At 35.5% G+C, this 21582-nt stretch overlaps 3 protein-coding genes across 4 annotated transcripts; all 3 read left to right on the top strand.

Moving 5' to 3' along the window:
* The first annotated feature begins 271 nt into the window (after nucleotides 1–271).
* Nucleotides 272–1749, top strand: LOC118061610 (leucine-rich repeat extensin-like protein 6). Its single transcript, XM_035075109.2, has one exon. The coding sequence runs from the start codon at nucleotides 382–384 to the stop codon at nucleotides 1480–1482; it is 1101 nt and encodes a 366-aa protein (XP_034931000.1). The 5' UTR covers nucleotides 272–381; the 3' UTR covers nucleotides 1483–1749.
* Nucleotides 1750–2797: 1048 nt separating this feature from the next.
* On the top strand, nucleotides 2798–5354 carry LOC118061609 (small ribosomal subunit protein eS1y). Its single transcript, XM_035075108.2, has 7 exons — nucleotides 2798–2948; nucleotides 3058–3105; nucleotides 3184–3289; nucleotides 3801–3938; nucleotides 4044–4229; nucleotides 4588–4788; nucleotides 5042–5354. Exons 1-7 carry the CDS (start codon nucleotides 2938–2940, stop codon nucleotides 5132–5134), a joined length of 783 nt encoding a protein of 260 aa, XP_034930999.1. The 5' UTR covers nucleotides 2798–2937; the 3' UTR covers nucleotides 5135–5354.
* A 7906-nt stretch (nucleotides 5355–13260) lies between these two features.
* LOC118061608 (protein NETWORKED 1A) lies at nucleotides 13261–21433 on the top strand. 2 transcript variants are annotated; one of them, XM_035075107.2, is made up of 5 exons: nucleotides 13261–13564; nucleotides 14228–14317; nucleotides 14408–14696; nucleotides 15412–19523; nucleotides 19978–21433. In XM_035075107.2, the coding sequence occupies exons 3-5, from the start codon at nucleotides 14594–14596 to the stop codon at nucleotides 21202–21204; spliced, it is 5442 nt and encodes a 1813-aa protein (XP_034930998.1). In that variant the 5' UTR covers nucleotides 13261–13564; nucleotides 14228–14317; nucleotides 14408–14593; the 3' UTR covers nucleotides 21205–21433. The 2 variants fall into 2 exon arrangements, with proteins under 2 accessions (XP_034930998.1, XP_073268282.1); XM_073412181.1 differs by lacking the exon at nucleotides 13261–13564 and adding an exon at nucleotides 13605–13800.
* The last annotated feature ends 149 nt before the right edge of the window (nucleotides 21434–21582 follow it).

Consider the following 21582-nt stretch of genomic DNA (forward strand, 5'->3'; position numbering starts at 1 on the left):
AGTGCTAATTGGAGGCTATATATTAATTATTATAAATATTTATAATAATTAATGATTTTAACATTATATAAACTTCCATGTGTAAATTGAAATGATTAATTTGTTTTTTACTAAGATCCTCATTCATAATTTAGAGGCTTGCATCGCATCGATTTGATATTTAAATAGTTGCCGATCGAGTAAAATATTTATGAGAAAATTGTACGAAGACATTGATCAGCTAGACTAAATTTTACAGGCTATATATTACTGCCCTCGACTTATATAAGCCTTCCAAGCCCCTATACAATACGTGAGGCACTGGAGTGCTAGAGTACCGGTGACTTTTATATTTACACCAGAAAAACAAGCAATCATCACCGGAGGCATATCCTTCTCCAAATGAAGAGCTCATATCTCATCAATCTAACCCTCCAGAGCATCATCAATATCATGCTCTTCCTCTCCAAGGTCACTTCACAAACTTTTTATCCACCTGATTTTCCCATCGCAAGCCCTCAACTCATGGAGGCTTACATAGCTCTCCAAGCTTGGAAACGAGCTATAACCTCCGACCCCAACCAATTTACAGCCAACTGGCATGGGCCGCATGTATGCAACTACACTGGTGTCTATTGTGCTCCGGCCCCATATGACCCTTTTATCTTGACGGTTGCCGGCATAGACCTAAACCACGCCAACATAGCCGGTTTTTTGCCTGAAGAGCTTGGGCTCCTTAAGGACCTTGCTCTCTTTCATTTAAACTCCAATCGTTTCTTCGGTGTCATACCTGATAGCTTTATCCATCTCAAATTTCTTTTCGAGCTTGACATCAGTAACAACCGCTTTAGTGGTCCGTTTCCTAGTGTTGTTTTCTTCTTGCATTCGCTCAAATATCTTGATGTAAGGTTCAACGAATTCGATGGAAAAATCCCACCACAGCTTTTTGAGCTAAAATTAGATGCTCTTTTCATAAACAGTAACAGATTTCACTCAGCCCTGCCTGCTAACCTGGGAAACTCTCCAGTTTCAGTGCTTGTAGCAGCCGGCAACGACATCAGAGGCTGCATTCCTCCGAGTTTGGCAAACATGGCAGAGACCCTTGACGAGATTGTTCTCTCTAATATGGCGTTGACAGGTTGTTTACGACAAGATATAGGGCTGCTAAGAGGCTTAACAGTTCTTGATGTCAGCTTCAACAATTTAGCTGGGCCTTTGCCAGAGTCAATTGGAGCAATGAGGAACCTGGAGCAGCTAAATGTGGCACATAACAAGTTTTCCGGGCAAGTTCCTAGCAGTATATGTTCCTTGCCTAAGTTGGAGAATTTCACATACTCGTTTAATTACTTTTCTGGTGAGCCACTGGGGTGCCTCAGGTTGCCGGGGAATGATGATAGGAGGAATTGTATTCCGAATAGGCCTTTCCAGCGCACACCGGAGGAATGTAGTAACTTTTATGCACATCCCATTGGTTGTGGTTCCGTTCAGTGCCCCATTAGTTAGCTATCTAGCTAGAACTCCAGCACCAGCGTATGTAACCACCGCTTCCTCCACCAGCAAAGCCACCACTGCCCTTGTAGGTGCGCTAATATTACTAGTACCATTGTATTTGACAAAATTACTACGACTGATATGATTAATGATAATAAAAACAGAAACAAAAAAAGCAGAGTGCGTGCTATTAAAAAAAAATGATAATAAAAACAGAGCGCGTGCTATTAATTTTATTGAATCTGCAATGATATGGAGGTGACAGGTTCAAATTTGAAACCTGCAATATTGAAGCAGGCCCGTACAATATATTGCCAGGAAATTAAATGTTCACAAATCACACCTATCTTAGCCAAAGATTTAAAAATACAATAAAAAATATAATAAAAAAAATATTTTTTTAATGAATCACGGGTGAATTCTACGTATAAAATAATCTCTTGTATATATGGAGAGAATTATAATCCAAAAGAATAAATGAAAAAAAATTAAGAAATATTATTTTTACAAACAAACTTACTAACAAATTTAAATATGTTGATTAAATCTGTTAGTAAATTTATATGTAATATTTAATTTATAATTCGATGAGCGATTTTTTTTTTCCCCTTCTTTGATTTCTTTTTCTTCTTCTATTTTTCTTTGCAACAAACATCACAACTCCCCCTCTATCATCCAATTTTATCGCAAATCAACATTTTACTATAAATTCAGCTACTTCAACACTTAATTTTGTCAGTATTCATGATTCGATTAAAAAATTATTTAGAATTTTTCACTTCAAGTAAACAATAATAATAATAGTAATAATAATAATAATAATAATAATGAAATAGATAATAAAAATAATGATAATATTAATAATGAGATGATAATAATAATAATAATATTTTAAAAAATATAACGAGAAGTTTGTGTAACTTAAATAATAATAATGATAATTGAAATAATTGTATAATGAATATATTGTTGTTGTAAAATATTTTTAGATAAACAAAAAAATATTATGGAGGGAGAAATGTGATAAAATTACTCAATGGTGACAATTAACAAACTCAATATGGATGAATTATAATAAAAAAAATATATTTTTTTTTGGTTAGAAAAAAAAAAAAAGCAGCACCCACTTGAAGCTTGAACGTACTGAACGAGCATTTTCAGGGTACCCGTTAAGGTCCCTTAAACAATGCTGTTTGGATTTATATAAAACTTTGGGCTTGTAAATTTGTAACCATTTCAAACCATCTAGCCTAGTCAGGGATGGGCTTTCTGCAATTCTCAAAGCCCACAATAAACCCAAAAACAGATGACCCTAATTAATTGACCAAACCATCCTCACCAGCATAGCTATATAAAATAAGGCGGCAGCAGGTAGGGTTTTTGAGTTTTCCCTTCCCCAGCCGTCCATCACTATTTCACTGCTACCCTGCAGCTCGCAGTTCCTCGCCACCACCACAAACTCCAATCATGGCCGTCGGGTACTCTTTCCTTCTCTCTTTCCCATTCAACACATCGAGGCTTATGTTTATCTGTTCAGGGTGCCTGGAAAATATTTTATTGATGAATTACTCGTATGTTTGTCAACAGGAAGAACAAGAGAATTTCCAAGGGAAAGAAGGGAGGAAAGAAGAAGGCGTGAGTATTGCAGACTAAAATTTGTGTCTTTCTAGATCTGCTGTTTGATTAATTATTGTTGTTTGCTTGTCTTTACAGAGCTGATCCATTTTCAAAGAAGGATTGGTATGATATCAAGGCTCCTTCAGTTTTCTCGGTAAAAAACGTCGGCAAGACTCTTGTTACTCGTACTCAGGGTACCAAGGTATATAACGTTTTTTAAATTTATGAACATTTTTCTCTTATTTTTTTCATAGTTTTGCATAATTGTTTGCTATTTTTGGTTGTTGGGTTCTCTTAGAAAAATGAGAGTGCATAATTTGGGCAAGGTTTTTGTTTAAAATCATAGATTCTAGGTGTTTGAAATTTTTAAACCTTTTCTCTTGTCATGTTCTCTTACGAACTGCAATGTGCTCTTTTTTTTTTCAACCAGTTCTATTCACAATTTAATTTCATTCATTCTTATCTTTTTCGTAGACTTTGCTTGCTCATGTCTAGAAGGCCATCTTTAGTTGTTGTGTCATTTTCTTTGTAAATTAACTAACAGAAATTTGTTATTTCTAGTCGCATTTCTTGTGCTGTATTGTGATTTTGCAGTTTTTTTACTTATGGTGGACGTGAAATGCTACAACTGTTTTCTTTTGATAGATGCTTGATCACTGAGAGGTATCCATGTGTTGCTTATGCACTAATGTGTACTCTGTGTCCTGTAACAGATTGCTTCAGAAGGTCTCAAACATCGTGTTTTTGAGATCTCACTTGCAGACCTTCAGGGTGACGAGGATCATGCTTACAGAAAGATCCGTTTGAGAGCTGAAGATGTTCAAGGAAGGAATGTTTTGACCAACTTCTGGGTATGATTATGGAAGCTGTATTTTTCTTACACCATTATATTTAATTCTATTGAAAATGTATTAATTTAACATTGGAAGTTTTAATCCTCTCCTTAAATATTGCAGGGAATGAATTTTACCAATGACAAGTTGAGGTCTTTGGTGAGGAAATGGCAGACTTTGATTGAAGCTCATGTTGATGTGAAAACCACTGATAACTACACTTTGAGGATGTTCTGCATTGGGTTCACTAAAAGGCGTCCCAACCAGATCAAGAGGACTACCTATGCGCAGTCCAGCCAAATAAGACAAGTAAGAACATCATATCATAATATCTAGTTGCTCACTGAACTTGTGTTTTAGGAACTTAAGTTTGTTTTTTCATTTCTTGTTTTTGTTTAGTCTTTGCTTCAACAAGAAATAGAATGCCCTTTATGAGAATCTTTCTGGTATATATTGTTGGTTTTGTATTACGCTACTGAATTGAAATCTGAATTATTTAGTGGCAACCAAAATATAGTTATATAAAGAGTTGTATATAATTCTTGCATCTATAATGATTGACACGGAGACTGGAAAGTATTGTTTGACTGAAAATTGTGCTGAATTAATTTGCTATTTGCTGTTTTGTTTCTGCTTATGATGTGAACATGCTTTTGTTTTCTCTCAGATACGCCGCAAAATGAGGGAAATTATGACAGCCCAAGCAGCTTCTTGTGATCTCAAGGAATTGGTCCGCAAGTTCATTCCAGAGAGCATTGGCAAGGAAATTGAAAAGGCAACTTCAAGCATCTACCCTCTTCAAAACGTTTTCATCAGGAAAGTGAAGATCTTAAAGGCCCCAAAGTTTGACCTTGGAAAATTGATGGAGGTTTGTCTCTATAAGCTTCGTATTACGGGTTTGATGTTTTGATGACCAGAATTATTCCAAAGATAATTTTTTTTCATCAGCTTTATGTCTGCATTTAAATCTTTAGTTTTTATGTATATAGCCAACATTGGCAGGCGTTCGATCATATGGTTATCTTTATACTTTTGAATTTTGTGAACTTTTCAAGCAAGGGTATATTTGGATCTGGCTGGTTGTTATATTGCAAGCTACTAATATTCTTTGATATGTGCAGGTTCATGGGGACTATTCCGAGGATGTTGGTGTGAAATTGGAAAGGCCAGCTGACGAGCCAATTGCAGAGGCCCCTGCTGAAACTGCCGCTTGAACTTGAAGGAAATTTTTCTTTGTTGTCTTGCCCTTTTTTGATTTTTTACTAGTTCTCCATAACTGTTTATTTTAAACTCTGGATGATAGTTGTTCGATGCTCTAGTTTATCTGAGATCTAGAATGTTTTCATCGAGGACTTGATCTTGTGCTTTAATTGAGTAGGCTTATATTTTGCCTGGCAAACATTGCAATGCATAGCTGATCAGATTGTTTGCTCATTTATTTGTGATTTGAACATGGTTTTTAGCAACCGACTTGCTTGTGAATTGCCTCACGTGGTATGATGAAAATTGCGCCGCATTGATTGTTAACTTTTCAGGTTGTAGGTCTCCCCTTATTGTCAATTGTAAACGTGATTATTAGTCTTTCAGAAGTGGAGAGATTTTGAGTTTTGTTCCTTTTCATCCTTGGCTCGAATAACGTACAAACATATTTTATTTCTCTGCTTTCAACTAACCAATGTTTAGAGCCAAAATCGAAAATTGAGGAATCTAATACGAAGGACGAGCCCTAATAGTCCCACAAAGAGAACCAATTTGCAGGACTGTACTTGTTCTTTATGTAATACATGGATCAGTCGTTTTTCTCTTGTAGTCTTACAAAGAGATCATGCCAGTGCATTTTCTGCGTAGGAGTAGATTCCATAAACAAGTAGGGGACTGAAACACAGCTTGCTTGGGATGCCGTTTGTTTTTTCCGGTCCTACATAGGCTGGCTCGGTGCTCCTATATGTACAGTGTTTGGAATGAAAAATATAAGTGGATTCAAGGACAAGATGAAGCTGAACTGAATTCTATCGTAAATGATATTTTCGATTTGCTCGGCAGAACCTCTTCTAAGCAAATGTCTTGTTAGATTAGAGACGAGAATCTACAAATAGTTTCTTTTGAATCTGTATTTTTCCCTTTGTAACTCGTATAGACTTTGTAACAAAATCTTTTCCTAGTTGATTTTGATTGATGAAAGCTCGCATTAAAAAAAAAACTAAGATGATCCAATTTGTTTTGTTTGGTTCTGGACTTGTTAATCCTAGGTTAATTATCAAAATAAAATTACAAAGTTTAATTTGTTCGATTTTTAGAGCTATTTACAAAATAAAATCTCGAACTTGATTCATAATAATGGAGTATTGGTAAGTGAATATTTATAATAATATATGTGTTTTGATATTCTTATTATAGTCTCGCAATTTCTGTTGCCATTACTTGTATGCATTATTTTGTAGCCCTGTCTTAAGGCTCATGAGCATGGGTTGTTCAGACAACGATTATGAAGATTTTTTCCTCTTATATATCTCGTGTAGCCCATTACGCTCTCCTGTTGTGTAGCCCAAACTCAATACATTCTTGAGTATTTATTGGACATTAGGCCCATTTCTAGTTTAGAATTACAAGAATGGTACACTCGATTATTAATTATCATATGGCATATAATGATTTTAAAAAACTAATTTTTCCTTGAAAATACATTAAAAAATTTATATATTTTTTTATTTTTGATATCAATATATCAAAACTATCACAAAATACAAAAATATATTAATTTAATATTGTTTCAAATGAAATGCACTTAAAATACATTCAAAAACCCAAACAGGCTTCAACAAAGTTTTTAATTTTTTTCTTTAAATTAATTTTTTATTGGTGTTTTTAGACATTTTAATGTTTGAATATCAAAAATAAATTTTTTAAAAATATATATTATTTTAATATATTTTTGAGTATATAACATTTTAAAAGATAATTTATACCACATTTTCAATAGCACCTTAGCCTTGAATCACAAGAGAAAATGGGATATTTAGCACGGCATTCCCCCTCTTGGTTAGAACCAAATGTACCCAAAAATTCGTGTTAGAAGATCTCATGGAACAAAAGCAGATAATTAACTGTTTTTATTTTCCTAATGTGGTGAAGTCAATTGAGATGGGAAACTTACACATAAAATGACGTTCTACTAAGATATAAATTACAAATTATATTGCACGTAATCAAGCTTTTGAGATTGATTTTTTTTGTAACAACAAGAAACACGTAAGAAGGGGATGGCACAAGAGGGGCTTACTCTCCGTATATCAAGATTAATGGCAAGAAATCAAGAGTTGGCTTTGATTAATTAAGCGCTTAAAAGAGAAATGATGATTAGCATTTTTTCCCCTTATCCTTGCTTGTGAGACGAAGTGGTAAAGAGTTGCACACGGGTGAGACACGGGGAGCCATAGCTTTTCCTTCCAAATGCGACAATCTTATGTGGGGGCGATGAGTTTTGTGGCAATTTCACTTGCTAGCACAAAACACAGCAAAAACTACGTAAAACTTTTCATCAGCTTTTCAGAATCTTGGGAGGCCAGGAAACATGGGTGGCATAGCTGGCTGCTCCACTAAAAAACAGGAACATAATCTGGATTTATCTTTTCTTTGGGGCCCATTGCATCTACTATTTGCTCTCTCTCTCTCCGTTTGCTTTTCCTTTTTTCAAGATTTTGAAGACAAATTTGTAGCTATAGATGGTGGGCTCCGCCGGGTACGGTGGTAGTGTGAATGAAGAGATGGAGGTAGACGAGCTGAAGGTCTTCCACAAGATCCATTCACATGTACAGGTTAGAGAGTCCTGGTAGCTCTTATCTACTTTTCTTACACAATAATTTAGGAGAGAGAAGCAGACAGATCACATCACTTGGGTTGGTGATTTCGGAGCTCTAGTGCCTTAAAAGCATGGTAGCTTTGGTAGGTGGTGGCATCAAATATTACTTTGAAAAGGAAAGGGTATTGGCTATACAATAATTTACATGTTTTGTCCATGGAGGAATTGTCTCGGCGTGATAAAAATAGTATTCCCACTTTAAAATTAAAATAATGATCTAATTTTTTATTTATTTTTCCAATAACAACAGACACTGCCTTGATAAAATGGCTACCTGTAGCTTTATTTGAAGACTATATGATATTACCGGCAAATATAATTAACACGATAATTTTCTATTTAGCAGGAAACACCGCCCCTGTAATATTTGCCTGTCCCATCACCGCTGATATGCCTAGGTAACTCATGCCTCTGTTTTTTTTCCTTTTGATAATGATGCTCTAATCATATTCAGATTGAAAAACCTGTCGTAGAATAATAATACCCCAGACAGGGAACAAAACTGAATCTAATTCGAAACTTTATATAATTCGATTTGTTAAATATTTTGAGCTGCATTTTTCTAGAGAAATATCATCAATATTTTTTTAAAAAATATTTTTTTAAAATAACTCTAAATATGATAATATTTATTTTGGGATTACTTTAACCGAAAATAATTTTTAGATATTATTTTTAGAATATAAAAATAAACAGATTTTAAATAAATTTAAATATGATAATATTTATTTTGGGATTACTTTGACCAAAAATAAATATTAACATGAATAGAATTAAGAACAAATAAGGTGTTGTTTGGGAACAGATCCAAATGGTATTCCATATAATATATTTTTTGTTTTTTTTTATTGTTTTGATGTGTAAAGTGAAAAATAATTTTTTTTTAAATAAAAAAAATATTATTTAAAAATATTTTTAAAAATACTCAATATCATACTCTAAAACCGTAGCTGCTAACGCGAATTAACACGTTTGCATGGATCTAAGTGATGCAATTTTTAATTATCTCCAAAAAAATAAAAATAAAGAAGGTGACAATCATACGCCTTTTGATTCCCTTCCTCGTCTGCAATCATTTTTTTTCTCCCGATAATAATCTGCCTTGCGTCAACAAAAAAATTCTAAAAAAAAGGACAAAAAAAACGTATACATTCTTGTAAAAAATAAAATAAAATGAAGCAGACTCTTCATGAAATTCCGCAGTCCCAATATTAATTACTGTCAAAACTTCACCAGAATTAATGCTCGTACCGCCATGCTTTCTCACCCAGGTGAGGAATGGAAAGAAGTCAGAATCGTGGCTCGTTCCATGACAACCCCCACAAATTAACACGCACACATCATATCTTATTGAATATCTTGTGTTCCAAGATAAAAAGGAATATCATTTTGATGATGCTCTAGAAATTAATGTGTTCAGAAATTTTAGTTTTTGAAATAATGAAAGATTATAATGTATATGTTTATGTCAATTACTTATTCTTTACAAATCAATAGAGTTAGGTCAAGTACCTTATTAAATCTGTAAATACTTGGTTCTATGCATAGCCAAGCCGGATAAAATTAAATATGACATTTTATTAAATTTTTTTTCCATGTGTTTTGATTTTTGTCAGGGTTTTATAATGGATTTTCTTTCCCTTAGTTTTCTCCACCGGACTTTATAAAGGAATGAATTTTAGAATAATGAAATACATTGATGCATCGCATATTTGAACATATAAACGAAATTAAAGAGAAAACAAGAGAATTAATTGAGTTATTTTACAATGGTCTTAAATTAGCGAAAATCCCCACTTTGAAAATTGGATTTTTATTTTTCTTTTGAATTGAAGTATGTGTGTGTGTATCTCCTAGTTTTACTCTTGATGCAGCCTCCTCCTCCACTAGATTGAGGATTTTGAAAGAAACAAAGTGTATTTGAAGCTCAATATATATTTCAAGTTTTTTTTTTTTTTTTTTTATGTGATTGATGGGGTTGATATCAAGTGATGACAGAGATTGTACAGATTAAACAGCCCATCTCTCAATCTAACAACACACATCAAATTAGAACAGAAAAACTCCTCGATATAATGAAAGATAAACAATCCCACCTTCATAATTCGTTTATCTGGGCTGCTTCCATGCCACCCTCCTCTAATTCCGGTTTTTTTTTTTTAATTTATTTAATTATCATGGGCCATGTGAAACTACTAACAGAAGCAATCATGTATCAGTTAGTTTATTGTTGAAAGTTATTAATATAAAAGATGAGAACGGGCATGAAATCAAAATCATGATGGAGCAACCTTCAACAGCATTTAATTTATAATGTCATGTCCGGTGATTGAGATTCAATTAATATGTTAGTTCTAGTCCCCACCGTCACGGGTTGTACCAAAAAATTTTAGATTTAGAAATGAATGCCAAAGCCACTAGGAGTTGTGTGATTAATTTCGAAATTTGTAGATTTGACTTTTTATCTGTTTAAGTTTCAAATTATATAGCTTGAAAAAAAATATTTTAATATAAATATATCAACTTCACAAGTTCTAATGTAATTTAGACAATAGTTAAAATATGGCTTGCATATTAAAAAAAATAAATTCAAGGTAACTACTTTTAAAAAAATATTAAGACGATGATATATTAGATCGATCTCAGTCATCCTGCATCCATGGTTATGGACTCTACCAGGTTTACAAACTTTGTTTTTATAACTATTTTTATTTGATGATATGATAACAAAATATATGCTTGTAAAATTGAGCACCAACACAATGTTGGAATGTCTGTTTAAGGCCGCAACAACCCTATAAAAAGATAAATGAATTAATAATATTGAGGGGTGTAGCTTAATTGGCCAGGTTCTAGGTTTGCTCCATATAGATCACTAGTTCGAGTCTCACAAACCTCATGGCTACTTGAGGCTTATATGATTGTTAACTTCAGGGCCCGTTGATTAATCGAGATACGCGCAAGCTAGCTTGAACACCTACGTTAATAATAATAAAAAGATAAATAAATTAAATTATAAAATTCAATTCTGAATCAACTCAATATTGAAGAATAAAACTGAAAAAAATAATTAAACAAATAAACAAATGTTTAACCCATAAAACTCGTGAACCAAGCTAACCCGCCATATTCACGAATTGGTTCATGATCTTTATGATGTTTGAAAACATTTTTTTTTATAAAAAAAACTATATTTTTAATTATATAAAAAAATAAACGATTAGAAAATCAAGTTCACTTAAAAAAAAGTTTCTTCTCCAAATCTATGAATCAAAACAACTTGGGTTACCTCACTAAACTCGCAAACCAGGTCATGGATTTCACAAATTTTAATAACTTGATTTTCCTCCATAATCATTTTTTATTTAAATATATGTTGAAAAAATAAATGATCACAAAATCAAGCATCAATCTAATAGAAAGATGTATGCTTGAAATCACAATAACCTTGTAGAAAGTAAAAGAAAATAAAATAAATTGTAAAATTTAATTTTTAATCAACTCATTATTAAATGATAAAATAAAACAAATGAATTAAAAAAAAGGATTGAATCAAAGAAGTTTTAAAAATTAAGGGTCTAAAATAAAAGAAGAAGAGGAAAGTGCCTTGCACGTGTAAACACGAAATTGGGCATAAGGAAAGCTTGCAGTATTTGAACAGCACATGGTAATTCCTCCAAACTCTAATCAATGTTTTTTTTTATTTCATTGAAATCATCGCAACGTTCTATTTCTTGTAAAGTGGTGTGTGGTGTAGAATGAGGTCTAGTATGGTGTCAGAGCTTTTTATCTCTCTCTCTCTCTCTCTCTCAGCCTTGGTTTCCATGTTTCGCTTATGCTATTCTCTCCCTAGACTTTAATGTTTTTTTATTCTTTAATTTTAGTCCCTTTACTCGCAATCTTCAGAAAAATGAAGAGTTTGGACAATATCTTGAAAAATGTATCATTAATATGATATCGGGATAATTATTTGATATAAGAATGAGCACATAAAAAACAAACAAGAAAACATTTGTCAACAAAAAACCCCAATCAACACAACATCAAAGGGAGAAAATAAAATAAAAAAATCAATAACTAAAGAAAACAAAAAAAAAATGGAGGACTAGACTTGAAAGTATTTTTTTTTCTATAAAAAAAACAATAACTATTTTGTTTTTTAAAAGTCAATAACCAAAGCAAGAAAGAAAATACTAAAGCGCAAAAAAGAAAAGAAAAAAACTAGAGTGGATTACTGCAATCTTAATAATTAGTTGAATCTCTAATCTTTTGTGCCAATAAGTCAATGGTCATCAAGTTTGCTCGAGGAGCACGTGTTCTTTCACACTAGAGACTTCTCAAGGCTCGATCCACATGAAAAATTTACCATGGCCGCATTTCATGACACTATTGTGTGCAATTGCAAATGTTGAAAAAATAATAGTAAATCTATAATTTAAAAACCAACGTTTTACCAGAAGACAGGGCATGATTTCTTAATTATTACAGAATTTCTAAACCAGACAGGGCATGATTTCTTAATTATTACAGAATTTCTAAAACAAGTGATAATTTTTCTTTTCAAGTTGCAAAACTGTTCAAACTAGAAAGATGTTTCCCTTCCTATTATTTACATAATTCCTGGCATGCATAAATCAGACCAGCATGTTTTTACGAAGACCTCAAGTTGCTGGTCTCTTGAGATCCTGCCTGATATATTTGCAGATCTGTTCTTGCTCAGCTCCTTTCAGCTCAACATCTTCTCTTACGTTTTCCACCTCTGTGTCAGTTTACCATGCGCATGGACACGTGCTAAACCAATATGATTGACTTGTAGGTCTACTTATTTATGTTCAAAATCCATACCAAAGATTTATTAAACTCCTAACATTTTAAAATTATCAACAGAAAAAATGAATACATCATACTGAAATAAAATATATGTTTTTAAGATCATCTAGAGAAAGATTTAGTTTTGAATTACGTATAAACTGATTGGATAATATTTTTATCATAAAAAAGATTATCACCTTGAAATATTTACTTCAAATTAGAACATCACACTCCTCGCAGAAATTCAAATTGAAACCTGAGACCTTCCATCGTTAAGAGATTAATGAAACCGAGTGACTGGTTAATAAAGGTTTCTTTAATGTCGAAAAGCAAAAAAAAATTCTAACATTAATGTACAGTGCTGTACGAGAACAAGGCAAGAAAGTAGACAGATTCAGGAACCCAAGAAAGAACATCATTGAGATCTTAAGCAATGGCAGGTTAGCTATTATAATAATTTTCTTTTCTTTTCCATGGTAATTTTGCCATCTCAATTTCTCTGAAAAAGGTAACGACAAAAGACCGCAAAGAAACTGCTGAATGTGACCGTTCGTCTGTATCCTCCATTAAATCAAATCTTAACCACAAATTAACAAAGATAATCCGACTCTTAATTCTCGTATTCCTTGTTCCCTAAACTACACTTATTTACGTATGAGGACGACATAAAATCTTCTCTACTGCAAGTGGAAATATCCACCAAAAAAAGACTCAAGTTTTTTACTTCACCTCACCTGCTGCTTCATTCTCTGCTAACTTTCTCTTTTAACAATTATTGAAAGTGTGAGGACACCAAATCTAAAAGAACATAATGCACAAGTCTCATTTCAGAGAGAGAGGGGGGGAGTGTGTGCTTGTGAGTTTGATAGAGAAAATGGGGTGACTAGGAAGACATGTAGCTGGGGGTTTAGTATCACAGTCGCTGCCGTCTGCAGATCACAACCCCATTATTCTACCGAGTTTCATTCTTTTGGTATGTTCTTGATCTGTGATGTTCATAAAGGATCATTTTTTTTGCAGTCTTCATAGGTGCCCATTTGCTTCAAGTTTGTGTCTTTTGTGTTCTTTTGGACGGTAGTTGGTAGTTTTTTTCCTTGCTCATCAAATCCCAGAACTAGAATTCTTCCCCCTCCTCCCGTCACCAGATTTTATTACTGAACACAAAGGATCTTTTTTGTGTTTTTGTAACTGTAGCCGTGCTTTCTTTTGGTAAGCTCTAACTTCCAAGTCTCGTAGATATCTCTTGAGTTCAAGTTGATATCAGTCTGCTTCAAGACTGTGCTTTTCTTTTCCTTTAAATGGTAGATTGAGTTTCATGAACTCTTTCTGGGTTTTGGATCGCTGGGTTGGCTGTTCAGTTGTGTGTTTCTTCTGTACGATTATTTGCATCAGGACTATTGCTGGGCCAGTATTGGTCAATTATGTGCAACGCTGCATACTACTATCACCTGCATCCTGGAATTTGGGAAATCAAACAATGCATGCTTGATAATTTTAGTATCTGAATCCTTGCATTCTCCTGTTTTATTTTCTTTTCATTTCTTCGAATTGCTTGGCTCTATCTTGCGTGGTTGTCTTTGCAATGTATGAGTTTGGAAGATCTGATTTTCCTTTTATTTCATTAATGGATTTGAAGGTTATTGAAGTGTGGAGTTCCATTCGCAACATAAACCATGATAAGAAAGTTCCATTTGCAACACAAACAGCAGACTGTTTCATTGAGCAGGTAGTCTGCATATCAACTGTTTATATATTTTTAGAACACGTAATGAAAATATTAAATTCTGTTGTTACTCAATGATCTTGGTCTGTGTAGGTTTATAAGAAAGGACATATGAAGTGAAGATCCAGAAGGGACCTTTAGATATTGAGTGGCTGGAAGCCTGGAATAACTTAAATTATTATTCTGGCCTGGATCCACTACTCGGGTTTCTATTGCTGGTACAAAGACCAGGCTTTTGTAAAGTCCAAGCCAGCTGCTTTATTCTTCTTGGCTGGAGTCATGGCAACACTATTACATTCTGAGTCCAGACGATTATATTCTTGGTGGTGGGACAGCCACATTAGTCCAAAGAATTCAAAATGGCTTCAAGAAAATCTCACAGGTCTCCATTCTCATCTTGTATCATTGCTTGAACACTGTTTGCTTAATACATATGCTCGGTGTGGAAGAAGTAATACTTGAATGTTCTTTTGACTGCTTTCTATTATAGATATTAAAGTCAACAAAACTTTTGCTGATTCAAGAAAAAAAATCCGATTATCATAAATCTCATACATGGGCAGTTTCTTCCTTGTTAGTTAAAGCCTCATCATCAACTGAAGGCAAGTCTGGTTTTAATCGTAACAAATGCATGAGTATTCTTTCTATTGCGATGCACATAAAAGCCTGTTCTCAATTACAGCTAGCTGGTGTGCGCCTGCATATGTTTGCTTGTGTTCGTCACTATCCTCCAACCAATTAAACCTTGAGTCGACTGTCCACCATCCTTCACATATCTATTACTTATCCCACGTTAATTTCTCTGAATGCAAAAGATGCCCCAGATTTAGTTTCCATAAAATAATTACCCATCCACATCATTCAGGGCATGTTTAAAAAATGTGGTTATGGAAGTGGATAATCAAATAGTACATCATTCTTTGTTCTGCTTCAAGAACATTTTAAATGCACAGGCTCATATTCTAATTGCCATAAGTTCTAAAAGGTCACAGGGCCTTTAAATACTGTTCATCAATAATAACCAAGCTGCTGTATTGCATATATCTATGACTGATTTAGGGGCCACATTCTCAATGCGCATGGATTTGTTTCAACAGATATGGATGCCAAAGTCAAAGCAATGATCAAGCTCATTGAAGAAGATGCCGATTCTTTTGCAAGGAGGGCAGAAATGTACTATAAGAAGCGTCCTGAACTGATGAAATTGGTGGAGGAATTCTACAGAGCTTACCGTGCATTAGCCGAGAGATATGATCATGCAACTGTGGAGCTCCGCCAGGCTCATCGAACCATGGCTGAAGCATTTCCCAACCAAGTATCTTATGCACCGGGTGATGACTCACCCTCAGGCTCTTTTGGCCCTGATGGTGAGCCGCACACCCCAGAAATGTCACATCCTATCTGTGCATTTCTTGAGTCAGATGGTTTGCATAGGGATTCATTTGGACTCTCTATGGAAAGGAATGGGGGGTATCCTGAAGAATCAGACTCTGGAATAAACAAAAAAGGTTTAAAGCAGCTCGATGAGTTGTTTATGTCACGAGAAGCGGCTTCTCGAGTTTCAAAAGTCGCAGATGGAAAAATGAAAAAAGGCCTGAAGGTTCATGAAGCAGCAGAAACTGAAGTTCAAATCTTAAAGAAAGCTCTTTCAGAGATTCAAACTGAGAAGGAAGCTGCTCTTCTTCAATACCAGCAGAGCTTGCAGAAGCTATCCAGCTTGGAAAGAGAAATCAAGGATGTCGGAGGTCTTGATGAAAGAGCAAGCAGAGCAGAAATTGAAATTAAGATCCTGAAGGAAACTCTTGCTAAATTAGAAGCCGAAAGGGATGCTGGTCTTCTTCAGTACAATAAATGCTTGGAAAGGATATCTGCTTTAGAGAATGTGATCTCTCAAACGGAAGAGGATTCAAAAGGACTCAATGCACGAGCTATCAAAGCTGAAATAGAAGCTCAACATCTCAAGCAAGAACTTGCCGCATTAGAGGCTGAAAAGGAAGCTGGTCTTCTTCAGTACAACCAATGTCTTCAACTGTTATCCAGTTTGCAGAAGAAAATCTTTATTGCTGAGGAAAATTCTAGAATGCTTAACGAGCTAACCGAAAGAGCAGAAACTGAAGCTAAAGCATTGGAGAAGGCCGTCGCTAAATTGAAGGAAGAGAAAGAAGCTGCAGAACTTCAGTATGAGCTGTGCTTGGAGAAAATAGCTATGATGGAGAGTGAAATTTTTAATGCTCAAGAGGATGTCAATCGATTAAACAGCGAAATTCTGACGGGGGCAGCAAAATTGAAAACTGTAGAAGAACAATGTTTCCTGTTAGAGAGATCAAATCATTCTCTGCAGTCAGAGGCAGAGAATTTGGCACAGAAGATAGCAACAAAGGATCAAGAACTTTCAGAGAAGGAAAATGAGTTGGAGAAACTTCAGGCTTCGCTGCAAGATGAACAATCACGTTTTATTCTAGTTGAAGCTACTCTGCAGACCTTGCAGAAATTGCACTCTCAATCTCAAGAGGAGCAGAAAACTTTGGCATTTGAGCTTCGAAATCGTCTCCAAATCTTGAATGATTTGGAGATATCCAACCATGATCTGCAGGAGAACCTCCAGCAGGTTAAGGAAGAGAACCAGAGCCTCAATGAACTGAACAGCAATTCCGTTATTTCAATAACAAATTTGAAAAATGAAATTTTTAGCTTGAAGGAAATGAAAGAGAAACTTGAAGAGGATGTTTCCCTACAAGTGGCTCAGAGCAATTCCCTACAGCAAGAGATTTACCGTTTGAAGCAGGAAATTGAGTGTTCGAACACAAGATATTGGGCCTTAATGGAGCAAGTGGATTTGTTAGGTTTAAGTCCAGAGTGCCTTGGTTCATCTGTGAAGAACTTGCAAGATGAAAACTCGAAGCTAAAAGAGGTCTGCAGAAAGGACTCAGAAGAAAAGGAAGTTCTCCAAGAAAAGTTGAGGGCAATGGATAAACTTATGGAGAAGAATGTGGCATTGGAAAGTTCCCTCTCAGATTTAAATCGCATGCTGGAAGGGTCAAGAGAGAAGGTTAAAGAGTTGCAGGAGTCCTCCCAGTTTCTTCAAGGAGAAAAATCCAGTCTTGTTGCTGAAAAATCCATCCTGCTTTCTCAGTTACAGATTATGATTGAGAATGTGCAGAAGCTCTTGGAGAAAAATGCCTTGCTGGAGAATTCTCTCTCTGGTGCAAATATTGAGCTCGAAGGTCTGAGGACAAGGTCAAGAAGCTTAGAAGAACTCTGCCAGACGCTAAAAAATGAGAAATCCAATCTTCAAGATGAAAGAAGCTCCCTGGTCTTGCAGCTGAAAAATGTTGAAGAGAGACTGGGAAACTTAGAAAGGAGGTTTACAAGATTAGAAGAAAAATACACTGGTCTGGAGAAGGAGAAAGATTCCACACTTTGTCAAGTAAAGGACCTGTGGGGTTTTCTTGGTGTAGAAAAACAAGAGCGTTCATGTTATATACAGTCAAGTGAATCTCGACTGGAAGAGCTGGAAAACCAGGTCCATCAACTAAAAGAAAAAAGTAGTTTGAGTAAGAAAGATTTCGAAGAAGAACTAGATAAAGCTGTAAATGCTCAGGTTGAGATCTTCATCTTGCAAAAGTTTATTAAAGATTTAGAAGAGAAGAATTTATCTTTATTGATTGAGTGTCAGAAACATGTAGAAGCATCCAAATTCTCAAATAAACTTATATCAGAGTTAGAGACCGAGAATCTTGAGCAGCAGGTTGAAGTAGAATTCTTGTTAGATGAAATTGAGAAGCTTAGAATGGGCGTTCGTCAGGTTTTGAGAGCTCTTCAATTTGATCCGGTTAATGAGAATGAAGATGGGAGTCTTGCACATATTTTGGACAATATCGAGGACCTAAAAAGTTTGTTCCTTGTAAAGGAGGATGAGAAACAGCAATTGGTGGTTGAGAATTCGGTGCTGTTAACTTTACTCAAACAACTGAGATTAGATTGTGTTGAGCTCGAGTCAGAGGAAAGCATGCTTCAGCAGGAGTTAAAGATAATGGCAGAGCAACATACTATGCTGGAAACAAGTAACCACGAACTGCTAGAGATCAACAGGCAATTGAGATTGGAAGTGAACAAGGGAGAGCAGCAGGAGGAAGAATTGAAAGCTCAACTTGAAACCCAGCTTGTGAATCTGACAAGTTTGCAGGGTTCTTACCAGCAATTGAAAGAAGAAAATTTGAAGGCTCTTGGAGAAAACAGATCTTTGCTTCAAAAAGTTTTGGACCTCAAAGAGGAAACGCGTGTACTTGAAGACGAAAACAGTAGCATTCTCCAGGAAGCTGTAGCTGTCAGTAACATCTCATCGGTGTTTGAGAGCTTTGCAACACAGAAAATCAAGGAACTTGAAGCCCTTTCTGAAGATATCAGCTCTCTAAATGTGATTAACAGAGATCTCAAGCAGAAGGTTGAACTGTTGGGGTATAAACTGCAAACAAAAGAGGCTGAAAGTCTACATCTTAACAAAAGAATTGAAAATTTGCAGCAGGAGCTACAGGAAGAAAAAGATTTAACAGATCAATTAAACTGTCAAATTTTAATTGAAACAGATTTTCTTCAAGAGAAAGAAAAGGAGCTTTTCCTTGCGGAACAGAATATCAAGGCTACAAACAACTTAAATGCAGAATTTTGCACCACTATCGAGGAGCTGAAGAGGCAATGTGAAGAATCTAAAATTGCAAGGGATATCATAGAGAAGCGGGTTCTTGAACTGTCGCAGGTATGCACAGAACAGAAAATAGAAATTGAATGCCTTCATGAAGCAAAAGATAATATGGAGTCAGAAATGGCTACGTTACACAAGGAAATCGAGGAAAGACAGACCAGGGAAGATAACTTGAGTTTGGAGCTGCAAGGGAGAAGCAATGAGTCTGAACTCTGGGAAGCTGAGGCTTCATCATTCTACTTTGATCTTCAAATATCTTCCATCCATGAAGTTCTGCTCCAAAACAAGGTTCATGAGCTGACTGCAGTTTGTGGGACTCTCGAAGTAGAAAATGCCACAAAAGATATCGAGATTGAAAAAATGAAAGAAAGGTTTGGCATCCTGGAAAGTGAAATTCAAAGAATGAAGGCTCATTTGTCTGCATATGTTCCAGTCATAAATTCGCTGAGAGAGAATTTAGAATACCTTGAGCACAATGCGCTTCTACGGACAAGTCGAGGACAAACGGTACTGTTCTTTCTTAAATATCAACTACTAGAGCAATTCAGCATATCAACTCCAAGCTAGATATGTAGATATTTTATTTCCCTTTTCAAGTGGCTTAACAAGAAGAAGATGAATTTCCACACCTCAATAAGCCCTTTTTAAGTCCAACCAAGGCAGATATATCTCCTTATAAAAACTCTTATCATCTGACTTGAAAGATACAAGGTTTAATTTAGATTAGAAAATATTTTTCACATCTCTGCACAAATTTCAAATATTGAATTTTAAATTATGGGCTTATTCTCTTTGTTCATAGCAAATTAAATATAGTGATGTGTCTGTGTGTGAGCATGTGTTGTGTAGAATTCAAGCATGCTGAGCCAATCATTTAAGCTGTCTCCTAGTCTTGTTCTATTCAACTGTTTTATGTAGATGGTGTGCATTCTGATGATTGGTCTTCTTCGTATGTATACAGGGAGTAGAAACGACTAGTCAACTTCATGAAAAGAGCCCTGAAGAACTCATAAATGATGAAAGCACTGCAGAAACAGATGGAATTGCAGATTTGCTGAAGATGAAGTCTAGAATTAAAGTAGTTGGGGAGGCTGTGATTAAAGAAATGGATAGGCTTGCAGCTGAAAAGGCAGTGGTGAAGGAAATGGATAAGCTTAAAATGCCACAAATGGGAAACACTGAGAAACCCTTAATAAAAGGCGCTGAACGGTTACAGTTGAGATGTTGGTCAGCTACAGAAAAGGATGTCAGGAAGGAAAAAGTGGAGCTTGCAAATGAGCCCGCTGATGCATCTAAGCCACAGAACAAAAAACCTGAAGTTTCTGAAGCGAGGAATGGGATTTTGATGAAAGATATTCCTCTTGATCAGGTCTCAGAATGTTCATTATATAGAAGCAAGAGAGAGCATCCTAGGAAAGATGATCAGATGCTTGAATTATGGGAATCTGCTGAGAGAGACTACCTTGATCCGATGTCTGACAAACAAAACCAGGAAGCTGCCTCACTGGAGAATGCCACTGCACGTCGTCAATTCAGAAGTTCCAAACGAAAGAGTCAGGATCGCTCTTTGGAATTGCAGATTGAGAAGGAGGTGGGCGTTGACAAGCTGGAGGTATCAACTGGAATCACTACAGAATCCAATCAAGAAGGAAACGGAGGAAAGATCTTGGAGAGACTTGCTTCCGATTCTCAGAAATTAATTTCTCTTCAAACAACAGTGCAAGATTTGAAAAAGAAAATGGAGTCGAGGAAGAGAAGCAAGAGAGCCAATGATCTTGAATTTGAAAGAGTGAAAAGACAGCTACAAGAAGTTGAGGAGGCTGTTCAGCAGTTGGTTGATGCCGATGACCAGCTAACAAAGGATGCTGAAGAGAGTCCCTCGTATTTGGAGGGAAATACTACAGTAGAGGTGGAAGAGAATGACTCCATGCGCAGAAAAAGAGTGGCAGAACAAGCACGGAAAAGGTCTGAAAAGATTGGAAGGTTGCAGTTTGAGGTGCAGAGTATCCAGAGCATTCTGCTAAAACTGGAGGATGGAAAGAAAAGCAAAAGCAAGCGCAGATTCTCTGGAAGTAGAACAGGCATCCTCTTGAGGGACTTCATATACAGCAGTGGCAGGAGAAGCAGCAGAAGGCAGAGGAAGGGTTGCTTTTGTGGGTGTGCAAGACCTTCAACTGAAGAAGACTGAGGTAACGACTTTAAGGAAAGCCTTTGATTGTCATTGCTAGCTACAGCTCTCTAAGTATTCCGAACTACAAGTATCTGAAGCGATTAAATTAGACTGAAGCTATTCATGTTAGCTTAGTAGAAACCTGAGAATAGGCTGATCTAGCAAAGTAATAAGCTGTTTCTCCAGCATTCTTACCTTTGTAATCTCAACTGAACTATGCCACTGCAATCTAAGCTTCTTATATATATCCAGAATGTCTCGTTGGCATCAATATCACCCTAGCGAGTTGAAATTGAAAAGTTTTCAAAAGACATTTAAATTTCCCTTGACAGGAAAGCTCCTGTTTAGACTTCCACTCTTCAGTTATTCGCAAATGGTTATCATCAATGTTTAGAA

The sequence above is a fragment of the Populus alba genome, chromosome 10 (assembly GCF_005239225.2).
Source record: "Populus alba chromosome 10, ASM523922v2, whole genome shotgun sequence".
Classification (NCBI taxonomy): Eukaryota; Viridiplantae; Streptophyta; class Magnoliopsida; order Malpighiales; family Salicaceae; genus Populus; species Populus alba.